This window comes from Zalophus californianus, chromosome 4, assembly GCF_009762305.2.
Source record: "Zalophus californianus isolate mZalCal1 chromosome 4, mZalCal1.pri.v2, whole genome shotgun sequence".
NCBI classification, from domain to species: Eukaryota; Metazoa; Chordata; class Mammalia; order Carnivora; family Otariidae; genus Zalophus; species Zalophus californianus.
This window is the reverse complement of record NC_045598.1, coordinates 98,628,535-98,647,024: the sequence shown is the minus strand read 5'-3', so window position 1 is coordinate 98,647,024 and position 18,490 is coordinate 98,628,535. Positions and strand designations below refer to the sequence as shown.

The window sequence follows — 18,490 nt, the reverse complement described above, 5'->3', positions numbered from 1 at the left end:
CCGCTCTCCTCTAGCTCGGACTCTGACCACGGCCTTTGCCTCAGAGTTCACCAAGGAAGCCAAGGCCACCAGATAACCTAGATGACAAGCTCTCTTCCAGACTAGGGCTTCTCAGACTTTAGCGGGCATTTGAATCCCCTGGGGATCTGGTTAAAATGCAGACTCTGATCCAGCAGATTGGACTGGGCCCTGGGATTCTCCCTGGTGCTGCCAATGCTGCTGGTCCCCAGACCCCACTTTGAGTGGTGAAGTTCGAGGGGTCACATAGTGTTCAAAGTTTGCATTGTTCTAGATCTATTCTTTTTAATCTTCATGACAAACCTGCAAGAGAGATATCTGTTCCATTTTACGGATGTAGAAACTGAGTTTCAGAGAGGGTAAGAAACCTGTCCAAGGCCGGAGGGCTGCTGGAGGGCAGATTCCAAAGCCTGACGCCTACTTCTGCTCTATATAAGGGATTTCCACGAGCAGAAATCACTTAGAAAAGCACATGGGATGGTTTATTCGTAATACAAAATCTTCTTAGCTGATGAGGATGAGATAAAGATGGGTTATAAAACGGCCACAGAGTCCCCGTGCTGGAGATGCCACCTAACAGCTGAAGGCCTAAAAGCAGCTCTCAGAAAGTAGGTTAATTCCACCAATCAACATGGAAGAAGACATCCAGGGGAACAGGGGGAAAACTTTCCATTTGTGCAGGGAATGAAAGGGAACACACAGATAACCTCTAACTGGCATGTCTGGGGACTTTGTGGCCACTCTTTGGGCTAAAAAGGTTGAGGGCAAGGCAGAGACCATGTGTCCCACACCACAGTGCTCTCTGCAGGTTCGCCCTTCCCTCCTCTCCGGGAGACGGGGCTAGCGCTCTGACCTCCAAGGCCAGGGACGCCCTGGGAGCCCCCCCCCCCCCCCCCCCCCCGCACTGCCTCACCCTCCCCAGAGGGCAGACCCAGCAGTCAGCCTCCCTGGAGGCACGCTGGAGGCCTGGGTGCTGTTCAAGTCGCTGGTCCTGCTGCACTCCAAGCTACTCCCCTCATGGTGGTCTCCCACCGGGACCGCTCAAAAAGGTGGGCTGTGGCATCTGATGGCAAGCCCACCTCGCTCACTCCCCCACTTCGGTGATTCTGCCTCCTCCTTCACTGTTGAGTCAGACTCACAATCTCCCAGTCCGGGGCTTCTCTTCATCTTGATCTTCCTGCATTTTCAGCAGCTGCTGCCCAATCCCTTTAACGAGTCTCCTCAAACCTTCTCTGCTTGCTTCTGACAGAGGGCTCTCCTGGATCTTCCTTCATCCCTGCCCACTCCTTCTAGAACTCTCCTTTCCCGGTCCTGCCCCCTCACTGCCATCATTCCCGAGAACATGCTCTTGACCCTCACCTCAATCATCCAGGTGGTGCCGCACTTTTTGGTGACACCACCTGCCACACCTCCATGCCGCATCCTGTGCGCCACCCCCCGCCCCACGGGACGGCAGCCCTGAGCCAGCTCGGGTCACTGAGGAATGAGCACTCAGAACAATGTCGGGGCTGGAGTAGTGTGCACTCTCTCGGGAGTCACTGAATGAATACGTGACCTCTGTGGCAGGTCACTGGGCTGCTCAACTTCCATCTTCAAACAGCTCATCCCAAGGCCAGGCCGGGGCTAACGGGCTTTGGCTGACCAGGTAAAAGAGGTAACCAGCAATCTCCGTCAAATCAGAGGACACACAGTAAGTGATAAATATCTGTATGACTCTCTTCAGTAAACAGGGTTTCTGGTTTTAGAGGCAGCTCTGACCCGTGGGTTCCAGGGGCTGAGGGCCTCAGCATCATGACACACCTCCCACCCACCTGGGGCCCCTTCCCATGGCCCACAAGCTGCGAAGTTCTGCCCCCGTCCAGCTCTAGATAAGGACAAAAGACGAGCCATTGTCAGGATGCTCTTGGCCTGGCGGCCCTTCTGAGAAGTAACCCAACTGCTTGCACACCGCTTCTAGTTCATTAGGATTCAAAGGTAGCGCCCATTCTGAAGTGTGCCCTGAGCCCTTAATCATAATTCTGTTCTTCACGGTGCTAAGCAAAATCCATCCAAGACAGGGCAACACCAGCCAATGTTTCTCGATTCCCCGGAAACATCCTTCATGATGTAAATGCTCACGTTCCAGCTGCTTATAAAGGTGCGCAGCAGGATGCAGTTACGGTCCCAGAACATCATACTTAAACTTGAGTCATGCTGCTTAGCGACCCCACAATCTCACACAAACACTTAGGGAGTATTGTGGAGAAATCAGCATTCGAAGGGCACAAATGTGCACACAGTACCATCATCTCTAGCCTACTGGAAATCCCATTGCTGGTCCGCAACAGTGCTAACTACCAGCTCTAATTCTGTTGCTTTGCAAAGACTATACAGTTGGCGTGGGGGGAAAATATTCCAAGATCTAAAAACCACTGACTGTGCCAACTGCAGCACTTCGCCTTTTCCAGAAGATAAATTATGAAGAATTTTTGCCAGTTCAAGTTATTTTCCCAAAGCAGAGAGTCGAATGGCCTTGCTACCCTGCCTTTAAGACACCGATGCAATTAAACTGAATAGCTATGAGCTGCCCTGACAGCTTCCCCCCAACTTCGTTTGATAAAGTGAGACGCAGACACACACTGACAGACAAGCACACACCTTATTTAACTGCCAGACACAACGCCAATATGAAAATGTACATCCAATCTACAGGGTAAAAATCAGCTCCGCAGCTCCATGACTAAAGCAAAATAGCCATATACATGCCGACCAGCCCGACTGCCTTGTAAGGAACGATCACTGACAACTAAGGTTCCTATTCAGCAGGCTAATAAGAATAATTATAGCCAGGGCAGGCATTAATCAGCTTGGCAGATACAGGAATTCTGTTAACAAGGCTAAAATGAGTGCCAAGGAATCTCTGAAGGCCACAGCACTTCAAAGACCGTTAAGCTGGATGGATTCACTAGGGTTCCTCCTGCCAGTCTCCCCCCTCCTTCTGCCTTTGGGTCCCAACCCTCCGAGCAGGCATGGGGACCTGCTAGGGGTTAGAGGTCGCCACATCTGGGAGGGGGTTCGTGGTACAGCCGCTCCAGGAATTGCGCCCGGACTGCACTCACCCCAGACCCTCTTGTTTGCAACTGCGCTCTGGCTGTCAAAGCACAACCATCCTTTTCTGCCGAAACTAGTCTCAGGCAACACACAGCATGAGGTTATGGCGAGCATCAGTCAACTCCTTCCTGAGTACAGGCACAATGGAGTCCCGTGATCACATCCTGGCTCTGCCTCGGAACAGCTGTAGGACTCCGGACACGTGATTTAACTTTTCTGGGCGTCGCTTCCCTCGTGTGCAGTGTGGACAAAAGAACAGCACCTTTCTCAAAGGGTTGTGAGGATTACATAAGAGAATGCACATAAAACCTGATGCTCATATGTACTCTCTGAACGGCCGCTATTATTACTCCGTTCCGTACAGAGCCCTCTATAGAAACTAAGAGAAAAGAAACAAAACATTCGCTATTACGGATGCACGCACATTATAGGAGTGGCTCCGCCTGGGCTAAGCTTTTTACCTTACATCCTTCGTAACTGACAGAGACCGCTAGCTCTCCCCCGCCAAATCCATTGTTTTCTCCCATAGCGGGTGGTGCTCGGTGGCTGCCAGGCTACTTTGCATTTCTCGGCTTCCCTTGCAGCTAGTGTGAGGAGGCTGAGTTCTCTTGAATGGAATGTGTGCAGAAATGATGCATGCCCCTTCAAAGCCTGGCCTAGGAAACCTCCATGAGTTCTCCTCCATGCTCTGCCCCCTTATGGGGCTGGAAAGGAGATGAGGACAACCAAAGTGATCTTAGATGGGCTGAAGACAGGGGAGCTGCCATCAGCCTGGGCGCAAGAATGGCTGCAAGGAGCAGGGATACCACTCACCCTTGTCATCCGAAGCACCCCTTGGCACTGTTATGAAAGACACTTCTATTGTTTGAACCATGATGCTTCAAGTCTCTTTCTTTTCTAAAGCAGTTTGGCCTACCTAATTAATATAAAACTCTTCTATCTCATTTGAATTTGAAAATACAGAGGTAATGCTTTTGTCATTTAACAACCATTTCACTGGATTTGAAAGTTGTTTTTTGTTGTTTTTTTTTAAGACACAAATGAAGAGAATATCTTAATCCCGCCCCACGGGTCTTCCTACCTCTCACTCTCCAATTCATGCTGTATACTGGTGAGGGCTGACCTCCTCAAGCACATTGCTGTGTTGTATTAATTTCACCCTGAGAGCTTTTAATGGCTATCCATTACCCACAGATAAAGGGATATATGCATGTATCTATTCAGTTGGCCAACATTTATCAAATACCTACTATGTGCTGCCAGGTGCCCTACTGGTAATAGTACTTCGCTATAGTATTACCCTACTGGTAATACTATAGTGAAGAGGATGAGCATGATCCCTGCCCCTGGGGATATAATCAGGGTGAGGATTCAGACCAGAAACAGACAACTATATACAGTGAAATAAATAAGTGACATTAGAGGAAAAGTACAGGCTGCCCGGCACTACCCCCGAAGCCAACGAACCCACCCCTCACAGCCCAGACATCTCAGCCCAGCACGAAAAGCCTTCAGGAGCTACCCCAAGCCCAACCTTCCAGCCTGCTCTCCCATTAGGACCTCCCCCTCCCACCTCCAGCTCCGTGGAACTTACATGCCCTTCCTGAATGAGCAGAGCACTTTCACTTTGTCCACACTCGATGCCCTTCCATGAGTGTGATTTTCCTGGAATGCTCTTCCGCCCCTTCTTTCAAAATTCTAATCATCCTCGAGGATGCCACCTCTTCAGCAAAATCAACCCCAAGTCAAAATTAATCATCCTTTTCCCTGCTGCCTACCAGCACTTGGTGTCTCTGTCAGGTGTTTCACTTTTGTCTTGTAGTTAGCTGTTTTGTCTATCATCTGTCCATCCATGCGCACCGACCACCCAGGGAGGAATTTGTCTGCGACGTTCTGTGGACTCTGATGGGTATTCAAGAAATGCCATAGTGAATGAATGGACAAGACAGGTCAGACACAGGACCTGCTCTGGAAAGCTGAGTGGGTTCTGATATGATCATTGAGAGGGAGACTTAGGAAAGTTTCATGGAGGATGCGAGTTTTAGGGGAAAAGGGAATACATAGGTGAGAGGAAAGAAGCAGGAGGGATGTTCCCAGGCCATGGAAAAGGGAAAGGCCGGAAGGTTCACACAATTCTCTGTAAAGGATAGCAAACAGATTCGTTAGAATGAAGTGTTTGATTCAGAGGGAAGCAACACAAGGGGCAGAGTATCCTTGGAAGAAAAACCATAAGAACCAATGAGCAAAGGTGGGCCTCCCAAAACTGATCCTTCTGGAAAATAATGAACTAAGAAGGGAGGGTGGAGGAAACGGTCAACCAGGAAGATGTCCAAAGTTATCTGTGTGGGGAATTATCAGAACCTGGGCTAGGAGAGTAGCTGTAGAAACAGGAAGAATGGGAAGAAGCCTGAGTCTGTCCTCGGGGAAAAGCCACAGAATTGAGGAACTGTGTGAACATGGAGGTCACAGAGGGCAGTGATGGCAAGATTTTGCTCAGGATGCAATACAAGAGGGAAGATGAGGTTGTTTATCGACATATTAAGTTTCAGGAGCCAGTACAACATGGAGGGCTTCCCAGAGGTCACAGAGAAGCCACACCGGGTGAGACGCTGGAGGGCAGAGCTGTCATCTGCAACACCAAGTTCAGGAGCTGTTAGGTGGAAAGGCGTTGCCTGGTGACTCCTCAGATATTCACGTCTACTTAGCACGCAGTGTCCTGCCAGCGCAGGGCACAGTGGTGCACATACAGCCAAGACTGCTCCAAGCTGTCTTCTACTCCACTTCTACTTTTGCTTTTGCCCATCTCTCTTTGCCCCCTCTCCCTTTTTCTCCCTCATCAGTTCCTCAAGGGCATTCTTTTCCGACTTCTACGTGAGCCCTCCATCTAAGCTGGTACACGGGTGGTCAACTGCACAGCTCTAGAGGGTCACTGACCTTGGCTACAAAGTGAAGAGCAGCTCCTAGGGTTGTGCAGTGCACAATCTGTGCGACCATGGGGCATGGTCTGGTTCGACCCAGACACATTAGCCAATTAATGGGTATGGACTATCAAAACAAACGGAGAACTTCAGGGGTCCCGGTATGAAAGGGAAAGCTCTAGGACCCCCATTCAAGACATGCTACAAAACTAAGTGAAGGATCTAGAAGCACTCTGCACATGGTTGCAGCTAAAGCAGTATGGCTGGATGAGCTCTGTTGGGGAGTGAATTCCAGAAAACCCTTCAAAGATGAAGAAAGAAAACACAGTAGCAGCTAGAAAGGCTGGCCCACCCGCAGCAGGAGTCATGGGGGTGGGGACAATGCGGGCCCTGGTGTCAGCAGGATGGGAATGGCTGTGGGAGGCTTCCACTGGGACCCTCTCTGACTGTAAGTGCAGAGTAGTCATTTGCCCTGTGTGCAGCTGGGGCCTGGCTGGGACAAACACCACACACCATGCATTCTGCAAAAGATTCAGATCTGCCTTCTCTAGGGGCTTGGAAGGGAACCCTGGGTCAGGTCACAGGACTCCTTCTGTTCTGGTTGACACAGACCAAAGGGATCCAAGAATATCAAAGAATATCAAAGCACTGGGGTCAGCCCTGCAGCACCTCCGTGGGCACTTAACAAACATATGTATTTCTATGGCTGATAACTGCATAGTTATGTTAAATAACCATATTGCCATAATCATGTGTATCTACACGAAAATGGTGTCTGTGTGTAATGGGGTAAAAGGAAAATGGAGAGGAAAAAAAAAAAAACACCAAAGATTCCTTGGGTTGGGGGGACGGCGCTGGGTCAAATTATCAAGAGGCCACCCAGGTTTGGGGAGGGTGGAAGACAGGGGACCGTAAAGGGAAGAAAAGTAACAGGTAGGAAAAGTTGGAGAAGCCAAGGCTCCCAGGTCTTTGTGTGCAAATGTGCAGCTAGGCAGCTTCAAGAAGAGCTAAAGGAAAAGACTGAGGCAGACTATCGAGCCACAGCCAACATGACGAAGGACGCGCACACCGATTTTTCCTAGCGCTCTGGGCCACCCCGTGACCTTCGTAGAAGGAAGTTGGCGGATTGTCTCCCTTCCCTGGAAAGGCAGCTCAGCGTGGGCTGGCATGTGCCAGGGACGGTTCGGCCGGTCTCGGCTACGGCGAAGCACATCAAAGGCGCATATTTCCGCCCCCCTGCTGCGGACGCGGCCGGGGACCGCCGGCACCTTCCGGGCCCGGAGTTCAAGGTGAGCCGGGCTCCCGGCGGCCAACAGGTAGGGAGGGCTCGGGGAAGCCGGCCACGGGCCACTCCCCCCTTCCCCCCGGCACAGGTGGGGCGAGGCGCGGCCTGGCGGGGCGGCCCGGCCGGATTCGCGCCCGGCTCCGGGCGGCCCCGCGCCGTTCCCCGCCGCCCCGCGCCGCCGGCGGACCCCGCCGCGTCTCCTGGGATCCGCCCGGCACCCCGGCGCCCCAGGCCGCGCGCCGCAGCTGCGCCCCCGCCGAGCCTCTCCCCCGGCCCCCGCGCCCCGCCGAGCCCCGCCGAGCCCCGCGCGCACTCACCCAGCCACAGGAGCGCCAGCAGCAGCGGCCTCGGCGCCAGGCGCCCCATGCTCGCCGGGCGGGAGCGACTCTCCCCCGCCTCCTGCGTCCCCGCCGCCTCTCCTCCTCCTCCTCCTCCAGCTCCGGCTGCTCCAGAGTCCGCGCTCCCCCGCCTGGGCCGCGCGCCTGCTCCGCTCTCCTCGCGAGCCGAGAAATCCCAGCGCTGGGCCGTACGTGCGCCCCTCGCTCCGCGCCGCCCGCCCGCCTGCCCCCGCCCGCCGCCCGCCTCCCGCCTCCCGCCTCCAGCCGGCCGGGCACCGGGAGCCGGGCGCCGGAGCCGCCCCGCCGAGCCGAGGAGCGCGCAGCCCCGACCGCTTCCCGAAAGCAAAAGGGAAGAGCCGCAGCGCCCGCCCGCCCGCGCCTCCCATCCGGCGCTCTGCCAGCAACAAACACAAACTTTCCCAAGCCCCTCCCCGCTCCAGGTAACGGAGGCAGCGCCCCGCCACCCGCTTAAAGGGGAGGAGGCGTCGGAGCCCACCCCGCTCTCCCCTCGGGCCCCCGCCCCACGACAAACTTTCCTCCGACCTTTAAAAGTTGGCCCGGGAAGGACTCGTCTGGAAACCCCATCGCCTGAGCTCCATTCCGGGACACCCCGCGTTCCCGTCCCTCAGAAGTCACCCACGCGTGTCTGCTATTCCCTCAGCTACCTCCCCGCCGTTCACCCACTCGTCCCAGGCTCAGCACCCCACCCACCAGCCGCTGGGCTGTTGCTAAAAATGACCCAGGTAGGACTTTCCCAGAGATGAAAGGGCTTTAAAGGTCATGGGGGATTCCAACCTCTTCGTGGTACAAGGCCATAAGTGTTCAGGTGACCTACCCAAGGATTCACAGCGAAGTGCCAAGAGCAGAACCTAGATCTCACAGGCTCTGCTCGCTGCCCTGTGGACGGGGGAGGGGGGTGGGGGGGGTGGGGGGGTGGGGGGGTGGGCCTCCCCTCTCCAGGGTGCCTATGGCATTGATTAGAACACTTCCCACAAGTACACCCATGGGGAAAAAACAAACAAACCAAGTGTATTAATAGCTACAGTTCTTCATATGGAATGTACTCTTAAGACTAAATATGTGTTGCTTTAAGTGGACACAACTGGTTACCAATTAAGACTCTTTTTTTTCTCTACAATAGGGTTTTGTGCTTCTAATTTGAATACAAAAGGCCCAGTATTGAAAAAAAAATAGTGTTCATTGTTTAAAACTTCACAAGGGTGATTCACAAGGTGCTCCTATAGGGAGAAACCCTGATTCCCAATGCCCCCCAGGACCATAGCCTTTCATTAATACATGCAACACACATCACAGATGTGAATGGACAAACTGCCCAGATTGGGGAGAGGAGCACTGCTTTAACTCTGATGCATCATTACTTCCACTAACAAGTGTTTCTTATTTCCACTAACAAGTGTGTGATTAGCCAGGTATGGACCCCTGTGAAAGGGACTCAAAAATTATTTCCTGGTGGCACAACAATGGGAATGTCTTAATGCCACCGAACCATACACTTAAAAATGGTTAAAATGGTAAATTCTGTTTTAACACGATAAAGAAAAATTTTTATTTCATTTTTGCCACTGAGCCTTTCTTCATACTGTTCACCCATCCTGAAATCCCTTTTTCCCATCTCATGGAACCCTCTAGAATTTCTCTGAGAAGTTTTGGAATTTAATTCAATCGACCTCAAATGCAAGACCTAATGTTAGGCCTTGGGAGATGCTGGAACTACAGAAGAGTAAGTCCTGGCCCCTCTGGAAACTTGAATCTTTTCCTTTCTTAACCACCCACAGCACTTAATGTCTGGACCACACATTTTGGCACTTGGTGACATTCAGGTTAGCACATGCTTGGACTAAATGTTTGTATCCTCCTCACCCCCCTCATTCATATATTAAAACCCTAATCCCTAATGGTATTTGGAGGTGGGGCCTTTGAGGGGTAATTAGGTCCTGAGGATGGGATGGAGCCGTTGTGAATGGGATTAGTGCCTTTATAAGAAGAAACACAAAATAGATGATCTCTCCACCACGTAAGGATACAGCTAGACAGTATCTGCAAACCAGGAGAAAGGCCCTCACCAGGAACTAAATCTTGGACTTCCAGCCTCCAGAACTATGATAAATAAATGTTTCTTGTTTAAGTTACCTTGTCTATGGCATTCACCATGGCAGCTGGAGCCCACCAAAACAGCACAACATACATACCACTCCCTTTTTTTGGGGGGGCTAAAAAAGGAATGAGTCAATGCCCAAAACTCTTTTGTTTAACAAATAAGTACAAGTCTGGAGGTGTGCCTGGCACATGATAGGTCTTCAATAAATATTTATAGACTGAATTCATGCCAGGCACTGGGCTAGACCCTGGGAATACAGAGATGGTTAAGGTAGTTCCTGACCTTACGGTGCCTGCAGTCTGTGCTTCATGACTTGGAAGGTGTGACACAGGGAGTGGTCATTCCTGGGAAAGGTTGTCCAAAAAAGCTGCTCAGAGGAGATGACTGTGAAATGAGTTTGGAACAATCGGGAAGTCTTTGGCTGTGAGGTGTAGGGATGTGCTTACTGTTGATGTTGTATATTTAATATGATAGGGATTCTTCTCCCCTCCCCTCTCCACCTCTAGGTGTTATTAAGTTAATGGTGCATTTTCAATCATGGAAATAACAGTGGTTAGTAGTTGAAATGGAAATAATAAATAAGACTGTCCAGGCAGGGCAAGCAGAATGAGGACTAAAGTGGGTAGCCTGTTGGTAGTGGGCAGTCAGGTGTGTCACGAGAGTCAGCCTAAGACAGCCGTTTTGTAGCAGAAAATGAGTGTAAGTTAATAACTCAACTCCAGACAGTTGCTTACAACCACCACCCTTTGCGTAGCCCTGACTACCGAAGGGTAAAATCCTAAAGAAACATAACACCCTCAGCAGACCAGCACACTTTGTTAATTCACAACTCTGGAATCCGATGATGCTTTTATTATGAAAGATATTTATTTGCCAGAGTGAGTAACCTCCTATACGGGTAAGGCTTTCGCCCCAACCAATTGTTCTGTTTGGTTAGTCTGCAGGCTTGCCTGGGGCAGAAGGGTTCATTTCTCCAGCAACTCTGACCCACACCCATCCTCAAGGAGCTGAGCCCTACCCTGGATTTTCTTTGCCAGATCACAGTGACCGTGGGAGGCTCTGGTCACAACAGCTAATCCTTGTCTCCTGATTACACATATCTGCCTACAGGCATTGCCCCTGAAAACCCAGTGAAGGTCCTCACACTCTCACTCCTGACGGATTTTCCTGCTGAGATCAGGAAAGTCACCCTATTATTTAAAGTTGAGAATGGAAATATTAAAAGGTCCCAATGAATGAATTTGCTGATTGTTCTAAGATTCACCCAGACCTGATGTGTTAGTTCTGCCATCCCACCAGCCCATGTACACACACACACACACACACACACACAGTCTTCAGATGACCCTAACCCTACTTCAGCAGAGTGGCAGGGGGAGGAGTTTTTCAACCTTTCATTCCATTAATCATTTTCATTAAAATAAGGCCTTGTTTTTTTTTTTCCGGGTGTCTGTCCCCTACAGAAGTTAAGGGGATTACTAATGAAAAAGAAATATAAGATTTAATCATAGAATTAGAGGATGGAATTAAGAGTTAAAAGAGGGGGACACCTGGGTGGCTCAGTGAAGCGGCCCCCTCTTGATTTTGGCTCAGGCCATGGTCTCAGGAGTCGGAGCCCCAGGTCGTCAGGCTCCGTGCTCAGCGTGCCGTCTGCTTGAGATTCTCTCCCTCTCCCTCTGCTCCCCATCCCCGCCCCCGGCCCCCGCTCCTGCTATCTCTCTCTCTTGCTCTCAAATAAATAATAAATAAATAGAATCAAAAAAGTTACAAGGGAAGAGTAGGGAGAGGAGGCCTTCCTTTCCTGATGAGTGACAGTCATCTGCCGCCGCAGGGAAGCCCACGGGGGAAGTTATGAAATGCCCAACCGACGAGCTTGCAAAACAGTAAGGGCCTCATCTGTTTGGAATGGGTTAAGCATGGTCCTGCTGAGGCCTCTGGTCTGTGACCTCTGGCCTCAGGCTGGCACAGGAGATACTGGAGAAAGTGTTCTTAGATGACCAGGCCTGCCCCTGATTGCTCTTCTGCCAGGTCCAAAGTGTCTCCTGAGCCCCCGCCCCCGCAGCGTTGACTCCCCAGGGGACACGGGGCGCAAGAGCGTGAGGCGAAAAGCCAGGAATGGAAGGAGGCTGGCCTTTTGCAATAAATGCCCTCCAGAAAAGTGAGGCGTTCGTAGGAAGTAGAGCATATACCTGGCCCTTGCCCTAGAGGGGCTTATAATCTAGTCGAATGTATGGAAAGAGCTACAGTGCTACAGAGGAACGGAAGGAGACTGAGGCCAAAGCAAAGGGAAATGAACGGGGTAAGTAGGTAAGGGAGGCTCAGCCACTGTGTGTAGGATTCTGCAGCTACCCCCTCATCTGGGCCGAAAACACCTCCCACAGTGAACAGACACATCAGAGTCAGTGATGAGGAAGAGCCGCCTTGTGCCAGAGGTTAGAAGGAGCTTCAGGATGTCAGAGGAGACTCTTTCCCCAAGGTCAGGGCTGCCCCACCAGGCCTGACCTTGTGCCTGGCAGCTGGTGGGCCACGGAGGGGCCTTCATGCCCTCCCCCCCCCCCCGGAAGGCACCACAGCATTCACAAATGAGCCAGGCAGGGAAGTGAAGAAGCGGGGGAGGTCCTCCTTCCTCCCCCTTACCATTTCCCCCCACCAGCTTTTCTCACCCCACTTGAGCTTTGCTTCGGGGTTCAACTGGAACACAAACACTACAAATTTAAAATATTTGCAACCCAAAATGCATTCAGAGTAGGACTGCTAGCTAAAACACACGAGGGCCAGTTAAATTGAATTTCGGATAAACGAGGAATACTTTTTAGGATAGGTATGTCCCAAATAGTGCACAGAGCACCCTCATACTTAAAAGTATTCCTCGTTTATCCGAAACTCAAAGTCAACTAGGCATCCTGTATTTTTATTTGCTGAATCTAGCAACCCTTGACCGGAGAGGAGTTACCTTATATGGAAATAGGTTCTTCAGGATGACAACGGGGAGCTCTAAGTAGTTATCTTCCGATTACTTTGGAGTTCTGCATTTCAAAGGAGGAATAGACTTGCTTTGGGGCTCTATGTTGAGTCACTGGGTAAAAATTGCCAAGAGACAAAATTGGCCTCATTTGTCATAACCAGAGTGAGCTCAAGGATGAGGGGAGCCGCATGATTTGTTGGAATTCCCTGCTCTCTAAAAACATTCGGCCAGACACTAAATGCTTACCTGTAAGGGCAGCCACAGGGATTACTGCATTGGATAGGGGGGTACAGAGAAGCCAATCTAGGGGCAATCCTTTCCAACCTCAAGATCATGTGATTTATCTAAGGCCAGCCAACTCTTTCCTAGTCCCTCTTCCAAAGTGAAATCTTTGTCCATGCCGCCCCTCCCTTTTCTGGAACTTCTACCCCTTGGGACTGGGCTGGCTGTCTGTCCTGCAGCTTAGAGAATATAGCAAATTCATGCAGATGCCACAGCTTTATTGTGAAAAACTAGGATTACTACCCCTGCTACCTATCTACTCTCTACCTGAGAGTACTCAAATGAGTTATTCTAAAACCCATCCTCTATTTTTGGGAGACATCTCCCATTTTTATCCAGTCCGTAGCTTATAATCCCCCTCGGCAAGTCACTTAGCAGAGGGGTACATTTTGCAATTTTGTCTATCGTGGAAGGTGCCTGGCAAGTGGCATTTTGCCAGCCAGCCACTTCATGGTACTTTTACCAAATGACTTTTGTCCCCCCATAGCAGAAGTAGCTTTGTAGCACCTGCTTTTTCTGGCCTGAAATTGTACCCATGCTTTGTGACATAAAGCTTGTGGAGGTCTTAATCAGCCATTTGCCTCTGAGTTAGGAAGAACACAAAGTTACTTTCTGAGTAGACTCTTGGGCACCTTGCCCATGAAAACACTGCAAGTCCACTTCTGAACCACGGTGGGCTGTCCTGGCGTGGCCCCAGCATCTTCACGAGAGCACGTCAGACCTGCCCCAAGTGGGCTGATTGATGGGTAGGGTAAGTGTGTCTGTGCTTAACCAGCCACCCGGAACAGCAACCATCCAGATGATGATTGCAAACTTACTGCTCCTCAGTATTTTTAAAAGCCCAACTGAGCGGCGCCTGGGTGGCTTAGATGGTTAAGCGTCTGCCTTTGGCTCGGTTCATGATCCCAGGGGCCTAGGATCGAGCCCTGCATTGGGCTCCCTGCTCCGCGGGGAGTCTGCTTCTCCCCTTCCCTCTGCTTTTCCCCCTGCTCATGCTCTCTCTCTCTCTCTCTCTCTCTCTCTCTCTCTATCTCTGTGTCTCGAATGAATAAATAAAAATATCTTTAAAAAAATAAAAAATAGAAGCCCAACTGAGAGCTACAATATTTATGGAAGATTACCTGAAGTAAATGCAGCCTGTACATTCTTCTAGAAACCCTAAGATCCCCCTGAATTATGGATTAAGTAGACCATCAGTAAGCTTGATACCTGGCTATATCACATTGGCACCCCCATAAAGTTGCTTTTACTGAATTCCATTTTGTCATGATGCCATCAGTTTATATTGAGGGACGACCTAACAAACAGTCATATGCACTTTGTCCCTGTCTTCCCTGGAAGGACGGGTTTACAGAGGCTCTTCATTACATCAGGCAGCAGCCTCTCTACTTAGGATTCGTGGCAAATTTTTACTCTGTTCTCAGTACCACAAATGACTGTGCTTTTCCTTAGCAACTGGTTTCTTTTTACCTTATGGATTCTGTAAATGTTATAAGCGGTGGTGTTTTTCTTTTCATGGCAGTGATTAGAAAGCTTCTGGTCAGATCAATGCCCCTTCCCTCCCCTTCCCCCCCCCCCCAGCAAATGAATAGGACAAAAAGCACGAATTTTGAATAACCTTACTTGCCACTGTTATTTTCCCTTTCCCTCGTTTGACTCTTTTCATTTTCCTTTCTTTGCAGCTCATGCACGTGCACAAAGTAGGACTCCGTTTCCCATCCTCCCTACTACTGTCACATTCTATTGCACACCTCCTGCCCTTCAAGAGACATTTTACATTCTCACTCCTCATTTGCAGATTAAATACAATGAGGTAATAATCACAATGAACTCTGCTTCCAGGGAAAGGATGGAATGTGATGAGGCTGAGCCGGGCCACCCTGGAACTTGAGGCCCCGTGTGGCAGAGGTGTGGCATCCCATCAGAGACCCAGGAGCTCCTGAGAAAGGATATCTTTTCTGAGAGAAGCAGACAGCGGCCTCTCCCCTCACCCTAGCACGGGGCACTGGGCATCTGTCCACACTGGCTGGCAAATATTAGAATTCACTCGCTTTCTCTGAGCACACAATGGGTGGAGGGTTACAAGGGTCCGAGCAAGTCCTGGGTGGGGGGATGGTAACTCACCTCGGGTTCTACATAGTCAACGGGCTCAACTGTGAAGGTCCAGCCAGCCCAGAACTGCTCGTGGTTCCCCACACTCCGCTGCTTCTCCCTTCCTTTTGCTGCCACCCTGCCCAACCTCTGAAATGCTCTTCATACTTCTCCACATGGCTACTCTGGAGGGTTGGGTTCCCTTGAAAGCAAAACACAGGACACTGGCTTGGGTGTGAGTCATTTCTTTGGGAAGTAAGCTCAGAAAGCAGCGGTGAAGCAGGGGGAGCCAGTCAGTGGGGGAGAGAAAGTCAATAAAGCATGTTACCGACGGGGTACCGCTGTAGGCCAAGTGGGTAGAATGGGCTTCTGAACTGTCCCCTCCATCCCCAGTGGAAACAGAAGGTTCAGGCATTACTCTCTCACTCTCCAGCCTCAACAGTTGGAGTTGCCACCCACCCCCAACACCGCAACATTAACTCCTCCATTCCTCTGGTGGCACCTGTCCTAGCCTAGTGTCTTGATGCAGGCAGGTGGAGGGACACGGGTGTGCTTGAGGTGGGTCGCTGATGGCATGCACTGAACAGTCCCCCCAAAGCTTTGTGGAAAGCCCAGGAGAGGCCAAGGGATGCGACTCGGGGCATCTGTTATAGCTACTCATCACTCCTATTTCCAGACTGGTGTCCCCCTCCCCGAAATGCCCTGTGGGTATCTCTGGCTCTTCGTTTAATGTGTGTCTTAGAGTTCAACAACAGTCCTGTGTGTGTCTGTCTCCCCACCAATGGGAGCAGAAGCTGCATTCTACTCAGCTTTGGACCCCAGCGCCCGGCACAGCGCCTGACGCAGAGTAGGTCTGCTCAATAAATGTGTCAGTTCCGACTAGTGTGGTTTGTGTCTCTTTCATCTGTTGGAGTGTCAATCACATTTTATTTGGGGAAAAAATAATCCCAAACCACTTATTTAGTCCAACCCTCTCGTTTGACAAATGAGGCATCGGAGGCCCAGAGAGCCTGAGTAACTTGTCTGAGATTACACAGTATATTAAAGTGATTATGGAATATTAAAATGATTCCACAAACTGTGCCAAATGCAGACAAGGGGGCCAGAGGGAGTTACAATGTAAATTGTTAGCACTTCAAATGGAGGGTATGACCACTCTGTGCTGGATTTCCAGCAGGAAATTGCCTAAAATAAATTAACTTGGAAAGTTCCTGTGCTCTGATTAAAGAGGTGAATGGCTTGAATGGGGCTCTCTCTTTGAGGAGAAGAAATTCACCCTCTGTAAACACATTTTCAAGTAATGTACCAAGGCCTTTGAATCAAAATGAACTTACTTAGCATTCTCTTCCTCCAACCCATTCATGCGACAGTGGCAGCTATAGGGAGAGGCGTTTTAGTTTTTAATAAAAGAGATGAGATGTGGATGGTACTATCTTAATAAATTGAAAAAACCCTCTGAAGCCCTCCCCTTCACCTGTGCTCCCTCCTATTCCTAGAAAACCTTCTGCGGCCATCTTCAGCAATGTGTGAGATACAGAATGTCAGGGATGGTCAAAGATTATGATGAAAACCAAGAAAAATAAAAGCTTACCACCCCATGGGGTGCCTGGGTGGCTCAGTCGTTAAGTGTCTGCCTTGGGCTTGGGTCATGATGCCAGGGTCCTGGGATCGAGCCCCGCATTGGGTTCCCTCCTCGGCAGGAAGCCTGCTTCCCCCCTCCTACTCCCCCTGCTTGCATTCCTTCTCTCGCTGTTTCTCTCTCTGTCGAATAAATAAATAAAATCTTTTAAAGAAAAAAAAGTTTACCACTCTTCACTGCACTCTAATATAAATTAAAAAAAAAAACACAACAGTGAAAAACTTTAACTTGAGAGGGCAGTGGGAGATTGTGAGTCATGGGAACTAGTCATCCTGCCAAATGAGAGAGTTAGGACTCATTTGAACAGACATACTTGCACTAAACTTTTCTCATGTGCCTGGACATGGGCCAACACTAGTCTATAAAAGAGGGGCTGGTTTAGTGTTTTCAGAGTCCATAATGCCATGACAAAAGAACAAACAAACAAAAAACCAACCTGATGAGTCTAAAGCGGACTTCTGCTTCTCATCTGTGTGGCCCATTCTCTAAAGTTTTCCTTCTGACACTCACCTGGGCCAGATGCTCCAAAAGTCAAGTGATAAAGGAGTGGTGACGCTTTTCTTCAGCAATGTAGAAACGAAGGTTAAGAGGACTAAAGTCACACAGTGTAGGTGAACGTTCAGGCTCTGCCACTTACAAAAGCCCTCCGACCTGGCACGAATTTATTTAACCTCTCTGGGTCTCAGTTTCCACATCTGTAAAATGGGGACTATAGTAATATTTATGGCAAAGCATTATTTTGGGAATTGAGAAAGGGTTCATTGCATATTCATAAGATAGAAGCTGTTGGTTTGTCACTCAACAGTGAGTGTCCCCCCCTCCACAATGACTGCCTACCAAAATGTGTGCCCGGCTCCCCATTGTGGAATCATCACCGGAAATTGGTCCTCCCACTGGGGACTACATTTCTAGCTCCCTTTCCGCCTGGATGAAATGACAGAAATTACACATGTAACTTGGAGGGAAGCAGGTTAAAAAGTAGTTTTGTGGCTTTTTTATACTCTCTTCCCATCTGCTAGTTGGAAGCAGAGGCTTTAAGAGGACAGATCCTCAAGATGGGAAAGAAACAAGGGTCCCCAAATCACTACATGGAGGAAAGCTGTCCCCAGCCAGGAACACCAGCAATCGTCCTGTTATGGTAGGGAGAAATAAGCGTCGATGGTGTTAAGTCCCTGGAATGTGGGGCTTACTTGTTCCAGCTGCTACAGCTACCCCAAGTAGTACACCTCCCTCCTTTTTTTCTAAGAAACCTCACTGTTGCTGAGGAGTCTGCCCACCTCTGTTGAACCGTATGCCCCAAGGAAGGCTGGCCCCATCCCCAGGGGAATTCTTGATTGCTCTACAACTAGAGGTCTCTAAAGCTCTAAACTTGAAGACTTATAAGTTTAATTCCCTTGTCAGTGATTGGTTTAAGCATGACCAGGTAAGAAAACTCTGACCATCGAGATGTAAGGCAAAGTCTTCTGGGAGGGGTCTTGCAAAGATCTCTTCCTTACATCAGCGTCACTCCAGCTTTTTTATGATTATTGCTTTTTCTTGTTTCTGTTTTCCTCTTACCATTTTTAAGCTTTATTGAGGCATAATTTATATATAATAAAATTCACCAATTTAAGTATAGTTTGAGGAGTTTTTACAAGGTCATGTAACCACCACCACAATCATGATCAAGAATATTTCCAGGGCACCTGGCTAGCTCAGTCGGAAGATCATGACTCTTGATCTCAGGATTGTGAGTTCAAGCCCTA

The 18,490-nt window shown here is 49.8% G+C and overlaps 1 protein-coding gene across 1 annotated transcript in view; it reads right to left on the bottom strand.

Annotated features, from left to right (window-relative positions):
- Positions 1 to 7,818, bottom strand: part of PTGFRN (prostaglandin F2 receptor inhibitor) — a 79,939-nt gene extending 72,121 nt beyond the window's left edge. Inside the window, exon 1 of the mRNA XM_027623971.2 lies at positions 7,629 to 7,818. Within this exon, the coding sequence (XP_027479772.1) occupies positions 7,629 to 7,677 (49 nt within the window). The 5' untranslated portion in view covers positions 7,678 to 7,818. The remainder of the gene's footprint in view (positions 1 to 7,628) is intronic.
- Positions 7,819 to 18,490: the final 10,672 nt, after the last annotated feature.